The 9,823-nt window shown below is 36.5% G+C and overlaps 1 protein-coding gene across 1 annotated transcript in view; it reads left to right on the forward strand.

The window, feature by feature from the left end:
- LOC123519733 (G-protein coupled receptor moody-like) overlaps positions 1-9,403 on the forward strand; it is a 145,550-nt gene extending 136,147 nt beyond the window's left edge. The window contains exons 9-10 of the mRNA XM_045281237.1: positions 7,221-7,253; positions 8,127-9,403. Of these exons, the coding sequence (XP_045137172.1) occupies positions 7,221-7,253; positions 8,127-8,850 (757 nt within the window). The 3' untranslated portion in view covers positions 8,851-9,403. The remainder of the gene's footprint in view (positions 1-7,220; positions 7,254-8,126) is intronic.
- Positions 9,404-9,823: the final 420 nt, after the last annotated feature.

A 9,823-nucleotide genomic window follows, 5' to 3' on the forward strand; every position in this document is an offset into this window, starting at 1 on the left:
CTTTCTCCTCTTTTGTTTTCTGAATTTCTACCCCTCCCATAGTGAAAGATCACTATGTCTTGTATTGCTTTTCCCTTGTTCCATCACCTTGCACTTTTTTGCATTAAATTCCATTTCTCATTTCTTGCTCCACTCGTGTATCTTATTCAAGTCTTTCTGTAGCATTTCACAATCCATGTAATTTTCCACTCATTTCAGTAACTTTCTGTCATCTGCAAATAAGCTTATATAACTGTTCACCTCATCAGCCATATCATTGATATACACTAGGAATATTACAAGGTCCAGAACCATTCCCTGTGGAACTCCACGAACAACTCTTCACCATTTTGATTTGATCACTGTTCTCAATTCTCAGTCCTTTAAAAAATCTGTTATCCAATCCAATATTTTCCCTGTAAACCATCTATATTTTTCATTTTCCATAGCAATCTTTGATGTGGTAATTTATCAAAAGATTGTTTTTAGATCCAGGTAGACACAGTCTGCCCATCCATCCCTCTCCTGAATTAAATCTATTGCTCTACTGTAGAAGCTCAATAAGTGTGTGTGTGTGTGTGTATTTACCTAGTTGGAGTTTTACAGGGCCTGGGCTTTATGCTCGTGTGGCCCCGTCTCCATATCTACACTTATCCAAATTTTCTTTAAAACTATGCACACTCTTTGCTGACACCACTTCTTCACTCAAACTGTTCCAAGTCTCAACACATCTTTGTGGGAAACTATATTTTCTAACATCTCTCAGACATCTTCCCTTCCTCAGTTTTTTACTATGCGATCTTGTGCTTCGAAAATCATATTCTTCTCTCAGGATCAGTTTCTCATTATCCACTTGATCCATTCCGTTGATCAATTTATAAACTTGTATCAGATCCCCTCCCTCCCTTCTCTGTTCCAGGGTTGGTAGATCCATAGCCTTTAGTCTCTCCTCATATGTCATGCCTTCAAATTCTGGAACCATTCTTGTAGCCATTTGTTGTAGTCTCTCCAACTTCATTATGTGTTTCTTTTTATGGGGTGTCCACACCACTCCTGCATATTCCAATCTGGGTCTTATTATAGTACTTATCAATTTCTTCATTATTTCTTTGTCCATGTAGTGAAATGCTAATCCAATATTCCTTAGCAAATTATATGTTTTCTCTGAAAATTGTTTCAATATGGCTTACCACCGGTTGATTGTTTTCTTTCATCGTCACTCCCAAGTCTTTTCCTTTTTTACTTTCTGTAGTTCTACTCCATCTCCCATCTTACAGATTCCCACTGGTCGTCTTTCACTCTTTCCCATTTCCATGACATGGCTTTTGTCCACATTGAATTCCATCTCCCACTTTTTACTCCATTTCCAGATCTTATTTAGGTCTTCCTGCAGTATTTCACAATCCTCTTTTTGCTTTATAAAATTGCACAGTTTTGCATCATCTGCAAACAGATTTATGTAGCTGTTCACTCCTTCTGGCATGTCGTTTATATATATGGGAAAAAGTATTGGCCGCAATACTGATCCCTGCAGCACTCCGCTTTCTACTGCTCTCCACTTGGACTTCATATCTTTAACTACCGTCCTTATTTCTCTCCCCCTCAAATAATTTTCCATCCATCTCAATGTGCTTACTTTTAATCCACCCTTCTTCTCTAATTTCCACCGTAACATTGCATGCGGCACTTTATCAAATGCCTTTTTTAAATCCTTTTCCTCCATATGTTATATCTATTATCTGTCTATTTTGATTGCCTCATTTAGTTTTGTTTTAGCCAGGCATACAAAATCCAGTTTTTCTTTCTTTATGTAATCTTTTAATTCTAATTTACTTGATAGAACCCCGTCTATGTTTATATACATCATTTTTAGTTTCTTGCCCTTATCATTTTTAGTTAAACTTGCTCCACTGTTTCCTCTTCCTTCTCTTTTATATACCATTTTCTCCTCCTCTGAATTTTCATTATTTTTTTCCCTCACTGCTGCCGCCAGTTTGTTGTATCTCTTCCTTTCTTCCTCATTTCTATTTTTCCTTATATATATATATATATATATATATATATATATATATATATATATATATATATATATATATATATATATATCCTTGCAGCCTTCTGTTTTTCTGAATTTTGTTGTTCTATATATCTCTTCTGTTGCTGCTTGTGATTTTAGTAATATATCTTAATTGGCCTCATTGTTCCATCTTGATAAGGTCCCATTCTGTGTATTTCCTCTACTTCCTCCCCAGGGGTTCTGCCTATCTTCATTGTTTAGATTTTTTAGTAGGTCTTTGACTGATTTCATTTCCTCTTTTTCCCTTCTTGGTCTATATTTTACATTCTTTTCTTTTAGTCCAAATATGATTACACTCTTTTTCTTTTCTGCAATTTCCCTTACTAGGGTTTCTTTTTCCTTAAGGACTCCTATCATTTTGTTTGCCATATTCTCATCTTTCTTTTAGTTGTTCCTGGATCACCTCGTGAAGATTATCCTTGTCTTTCTTATCTTGGACTCTCCATGCCTGTACTTCTTTCTTAATCACGTCCTGTACTCTTTCCTCTTCTTTGTTAACTAGATTTTTCAGGTCGTCTTTTTCTTTCTCTACTTTACCAAGTCCTTCATCCATCTGTTTCTTATATTTGGCTAGTTTTTTACTCAGTTCTGCATTTTCTGCTCTTAGCCTAGCTTCATTTTCTTCCACTTTTTTCATCCTTTCTTTCAAATTCAGGAACTCTTTCTCCTGTTCATCGTTCTCTTTACTTCTCATACTCTCCCTTATCCAGAGTCAAAACTCACCTATGGAGGGTAGTGCTTGCCTCATCAAAACCTCTGAATCTTCCCTCTCCCTCATCAACATAATCATTCTCTTCCTGTACTCTTTCCCTATTCTCATACCTGCATATGGATGTAGACTCTTTCTGACTCATGGTGCCTTTCAATGTAATTCCTGGAGACTATTGCCACACAATTTGCCCAGGCCTCTGTAAACCACCTCAGATATTGAGATCAGCTGATCGCAAGGAGCGTCGGTCTGCAAGTCCGACCTTGACCGTATCATCTCGAGTGTGTGTGTGTGGGGGGTTTAGAAGAGAGGCAGTGGGTGAACTAAATATCATATACATTCCTTATTGGAATTGATAGTTATTGATGTGTTATCCTGAAAATGTGCTGGGATTCTCATTCATATTACATCTTTTTATTTTGTTTATCTTATCACCAGTGGTGGCTCATGTTTAAATAAGCACTGTGAATTCGCAGCACCCCCTATTTTCACTAAATATTATTGATAGCATTCAATATAATGAGTCTGTTTTTCTTTAAGGGGAAATTCGGTTTTTGTATGCTTGATTCTCCTATCTTTATTTTTTTTACCTAAATGAATAATATTTATACACAAAGTGTATTAAATATGTAATGTTTCTATTGGGCAAATATGATGTAGATACCTCCAATAGTTTTTTTGTGCAAAAATGATTTTCTTTTGGTGAAAAAGATATTAAAAATTATGCCATAAAATCAGAAGTAATAGTAGTACAACAATTTCCTCTTGATCACAGGTACCAAACATAGCAACCAACAAATGTGACTATTGGCATACACATACCTTAAGTTACAACAATTTCATTATACTACATCTTTTTTTATTCGATTTTCGAGTTTTAAAAATTTGTCTAAAATCTATTTACAGGAATTTGTGCATGGCTATGGTTACATTTGAAAAGATGATGTTGCTGATCACTTTGTTGCAAGAATTCTTAAAACTGGTCAATTACTGAAAAAGATATTCAACAATTTATGCACAAAAAGTGAAAGTTGAGAAAAATGCATTTTTCTGTGAACATATTCATTACACCCATATAATGCACTCCAACACACACCAAATCCAAATGTTTACTCAAATAATCCTTTGACAGTATCTTGGAGATTATTAGTGGATGTGTAGATAGTTTGAGGCCATGGATGTCATCCAAAAAGCACCTTTACAAGCGAGTTCTCCCTTGCCTGGTAGGTTTCTGACTAATGGTCCCCTATGTAACATATTATTGATATGTTATATAGGGTATAATATAACATGTTATAACATATTATTGATATGTTATATACATCCAATATGAAAATAACATATTCTATGAGTATCAGTGCAGCCAACTTATCTCATTTTGACCAGGTGGAACCAATTTAGAAGCTACCAGGTTGATAATCAGGGCCAGGTGTTGTCTTGGATTTTTTTTTGTCTTCTTTTTCCCCTTCACTGGTGTCACTTTTCTTTTGTCCATCTTCTTCTTGGATAACACCACCTTTGAAGCTGAAGATATGCTGAGATGCTGTAGAAATATGTTGGCTTCATATTCAAAATTGTGATCAACTATAGTGATGTGGGTGACAAAATTCATCCTCTGGAGGCCAGCAAACTTTGACTTGTTGTAGTGGAACCAAAGTTTGGAATGAAGTCCTTTATTTCTATTCTGAGTTTCTCCTCACAGGCACTTTTCAAGGAAGACAGGGCTTGATAATTCATGGAAGATATCCCTCACTCTAGTTTTATATTTCTTTTCAAGTCTGATATAATTTTCCATTGTGTCATGAGAAGGAGGGCCTTGCCTTCATCCACTACCTTCTTGAAGATACACCAAGAAGAATCACACCATATGTGGTGATGATTGCCATCCCCATCCCGGGAAATGGCATGCCAAAATCCAGACATGATTTTCAATTTCATGTTATGACATCAGTACCAACACTATCCTTGAAAGTTTTCCTGTAATACCATTGGAAGACATCAATTTGCTTGTCATTAGTTGATGTTTACCACCAACTAAGCTTTTCCTCATAATTTTTCCTGTTTTAGTAGTTTTCTCCTTTTCAGTTCATCCTTCAGTTTTCTCACCTAGTACCCATTTGTTTTTTGCACATGGTTGATGCACACCTCTTTCACGACACTGTGGTTAGCATATGGTCCATTTCCATCATTCATGTTGCACACAGCCTTGTAGGAACTTCAGACAAGGAATTATAAACATCAGCAACATTCTCTTCATCAAGTCACTGTTCTTGCACTTTTTAGTTCAGAATGATGCACATTTTCTTACTTGTCACATGTAAGATTTATAGAACAATCAAACTTGTCACTTGTATCTGAGGTTATTTTTTTTCCACATTTGCACTTCACATTACTGACAAATTTGTCACTTGTATCTGAGGTAATTTTTTTTTTTTCCACATTTGCACATCACATAACTGACAAATTTTTCCAATCTTTCTAATGATATTACCACCAGAGAACTATAATAATTTCTTTCGTAGTTCTGCCTCTCCTGTTGTGGTAGTAAGCTATGTCTGTAGCTAGCTGTAGACATGTGAGTAACTTGAGAGACATCTATATCCACATCAGAAGAAGATGAAGTGGCAAAATCACATACCTCCTCACTCCACCTTTTCAGTGCTCCCTAGCAACCTATCTCACTCCTAGCCTAACTTTTGTTACTTTTACATGGCATTGTCACTTGTAAGATACAAAGAAATGCGCAACAGGTTGAGAAACACACGTGCACAAAGATTGCAACCGCACTAGGGGAGAGGGGACTAGGGAGTGCGTGACAGCGAGAGAGGCTTTCCTGCCAAGTCAGGATCCCCCAAACTATTGTACTGCAACATCAAAAAATTAATTAAAAAGTAAAAAAAAACAAAAAAAAAAACACAAGGAAAACAAAGCCTAAAAGATAAAAGAGGCGTGGCATGAGCTGAGGTGTTTAAAAGTCCAACCTTTTAACCCGCCATAACCAGGAGAGAAACATGTTATATGGCTGGCAAACACTTGCCACAGCTGGGAATAAGAGTGGCAATGTCATATGCCAAATTTCATATTTTTGAAAATATTTCATCAAAAGACTGAATTTTCCCCTTAATTCTTTCTTTTTACTTGTACATTATATAATCTTCACAAGTTTAATATCAGTAGCCATCCCCTTGTATAAGTTCCATGTAATAGGTTGTTGGAACAAAACAACCTTCACAGTACACTTGTTGTATTTGCTTAAGGGTACAGAGGCCAAGTACAGAACAAGAAATGAGTGTAGCTGTCAGATGGTGCGATACACTAGTCAGCAACTCTGAGCATGGCTGTGTTACAAAACAGTGAGCCAACAACTGAGGGGACACAATTGGCAAGCGGGAAACAGAGACTTCCTAGCATGCACTGCCATGTGGGACAATGTAGCTGCATGATGCCTGTTATATGAAGTGCACTACATATAGAAAAACATACATAATGACAATTAATGTTCAAGATATACATACGTATACTGTATATAAATATGATGTAAACATATGTGAATGGCCATTATCACACCCTAGATTGTGAAAAATATGAAAATCCTTGTAAACTGCAAGATTCACAATTCCAGTCACTTAATGTTTTGCTGTTGTGTGTGTGTGCAAAATATATAGGAAGTGGCATATAGGGAAAAGAAGCACTGTTGCTCCAGCAGTGGCAAGTAGCCAACCCTGATATACTAGTGGAAGGCAGTGTTCCTTTTCGACTCTGCATATGTTGTACTTAAATACTGTGTACCACATTCTTTAATGTTATATAAAGTGTAGAATTCAGGGCTCTATCTGTAAAATATCTACTTTCTGAGAAAGGCAAGCCCAAAACTTGGATCTTTCTGTAGGATTTCCTGTTTGTTTATTTTTTACATATTTACCATTGAATAATATAATTAGTTGAAGAAACATCCACTAAATGTAACCATGTATTTAGTGAAGATCAAGATTTAAAAAGCCCTTTGCAAAAAAAAAAAAAAAAAAAAAAAAATCTTTGGGACTTCATTCCTCACATGCACACAAAGTTTTCCTATGAACAAAATAAAAAAGAGCTTGCCCTTCAGGAATCCTTTTTGATTAAATGAATTAAAGAAAATGGTTAAATGCATTAAAGAAAACAAGGTTGTACAGCTGATAGCCAAGCAGACAAAAACTTGGAGAAGTAAGGAGAAGTAAATTTTCTTATTATGTGTTTGTTTCCCTTTTGCACAATATTGAAGTAAAGCAAAAATTATCTGAAGCAGCACTAAACTTAGCCATGAGCCACCACTGCTTGTCACTTATTTATCATGAAGATATTTATGAGATGAAATGCACTTTTCTCGTGCACTGAAACTTTTATGATGCTTATTTTTCATGCACTCTGTATTTTTGAGTCTAGGGCACTTATATATGGACTGCTTTTATCCCAAAGTCTTCATGCAGCAACACTATTGAGAAGGAAGTGGTAAGTCTTGCTTGCAATCTCTGCATGTTACATAAGACTATTCTGTCTATAAAAATGCCTGGTGCTCTATCTCATTTTAGAATATGATATTTGAGCCAAGTACATATGTCTGTTTCCATGTTTTCATTAATTCATTCTCTCTCTCTCTCTGTCTGCTACATCTCTCTTGAGGATATGCTGAAAACAAGGGCATACAAGTGTACCCTCAGTGAATCATTCCCTCATTGATGTTCAATCTTCAGCTTACCTTCTTACTATCAGCATGGTCTCTCCGAGCAAAATGTAGATGGTGTATGTGCACAATGTAATTAGTTTACTGATTTGTCAAAAAAATGTCTATTAAATTACTGCTCCAGAGAATCATATATGAAAACTATTTTCTTAGGGAAGTGTTCTACGTAATTATTTCTTTATGTTCTCTGTGCTTGCCTTTTCCCTATTGCCATCAGAAGACATTAAGTAAGCTGTGGAGAAAGACAGGATACACAAAGCTTATTGAATTAATTTTTCCTATGGTATGCTTCTGTAAACTTACATTTCAGTTTTAGCTTATGAACATGCAATAATTCCTATGTCATGGAAACTCCGTCAAGTTCATAATGCATTCTTGAGAGACAATTCATTCTAAGCTAAAGCATGAATTAGGTACACTACATCACTCTCTGTGATTGGGAGGGACTTGCTCAGTACTCTTCCTTAGATGGGGATGAGGATTCTCTTTCAGACAAATACTTTCCAGAACTCCTGTAATGTAAATACCAAACAATAATGTATGACATATTTAATAAATTTGTGATAAGTAGTATGTGCATTATGTTGATTTAATGTGCTTATTGAATTAGAACATTCATAAAGTGGTTTCTTTACTTCCAGCACTCGTCAGTCTTCTAACATGAGCCAGAGACTGACCTCTACTCGACGGGACATGCGAGTGGCGCGCACCATCTTCATCATCTTCCTCCTGGTACTGGTGTGCAGTGTGCCTGTTGCTGTAGTGCACACAATAGACCCAACTGTCGGGAGGCCTGTGCGGTTTCTTCTTGTCCACATACTCTACTGGTTCCAGTACTGCCTTAATGTGGTGGTGTATGTTCTCATGAATCGCCAGTACCGTGATGCCTATGTGGACTGTCTGGCAAGAGTCTTTCCTAGATTCAAGCGTCACCGTGGCCTCAGGTTCTTCTGGGAGAAAGCAAGCATTTCTTCTCGTCCCCAGCCAAACCTCACATCTAAGGCCAACAATCCTGCTGACTCCAGTGCTTCAGAAGCTGACCAGACTGTCACAGGAATTCCGGTGGCTGTCTGCCGGCCACCACTCACAGCCATCCCTGAGGGACACAGCAGCTCAGCAGCAAATGACAGTGTGTTCTCAGAGCCACAGCAAAAGACTCCTGAAGAACCATTCATTAACAAATATAAAGAGGAGGAAAATAAGTATGAAGATGATTCAGATAAAGAAGATGAGAGAGAGAGAGGAAATGTGGATGAGGAGAAAGGGGAGGATGAAGAAGAGAATCACTCCTTAATAAATACTGAGCATTGGGTTACTAGAAATGGTGATACAGTCTCTGAACCCGATTTTGAATCTAAAGTATAACTTGAAAAGATTTAGCAGGCACACAGTCCCATCAGACTTGGTGTTTGTTAGTATTACAGACATAGTACTGCTACACTGCTGTTACTTCATTTGCTGTAACACAACAACAATGCAAGTTTACAGCATCAAACAGCATTGCATAGCAGTTACTTGAAAATCATCATACATATTGTTTTGCAATATTTTCATCTGCAATATTTATGTGTTTCATATTGGAGATCATTGTTCTCTGTTGCTTTGCTCAGATAGATAGATGATGATTAGTGGGAACTAATTTGGTGAGTTGGTGGTTTGGGTGAGAAAGATTTCCATAATCCATAATTTGTACTATAGGCTAATGCCCCATTTTCATGTTATATTTAAGAATACTCAAATAGTTTTTGTATAATTACCTTGTACAGTTTTGCTAAGTTCTGAATTATGAAGTATCAATTCCTATAGATCTTAAGATTTTAACCTGTATCATAGTTACCATTAGTTATAGTAGTGGTGGGTTTTTATTGTTTTTCTTCTAATTGTGAATATGTTCATCTACAAAATCCTAAAATTGATAGTGGTGTATTTTTACTTGCTTTTTCACCTTTGCTATTTAGAGGAGTGATCAAGCCAACAAACTAAATAATGACATGGCTGATGCTGTGTGCACATCCCTTTCAAGTCAACATTTTATTTCTTATTTTGCATCATTAATTGTCTGAGATGATGCCACAAAGGCATTACAATCACAAGCTGCAGCAAACATGGAGACTGTGACAATGCTTATTGAGTTTATCAAACACTTGAAGTCACAGTCACTTATTGCATTCTGTCAAGCCAGCAATGAATAGTTTTTTAAAGCATGAATATCCTTGCTCTCTCTGTCCTTTACTCATAATCTTAAATAGAAAAACTTTGCATCTCATCTCTTGCTAAAACAGCTTCTATAAAGTTAGGCGTTCTGAGATGTCTTCGCCAGTTTTTCTCGCCCCTCCAA

Source organism: Portunus trituberculatus, chromosome 46, assembly GCF_017591435.1.
Source record: "Portunus trituberculatus isolate SZX2019 chromosome 46, ASM1759143v1, whole genome shotgun sequence".
Classification (NCBI taxonomy): domain Eukaryota; kingdom Metazoa; phylum Arthropoda; class Malacostraca; order Decapoda; family Portunidae; genus Portunus; species Portunus trituberculatus.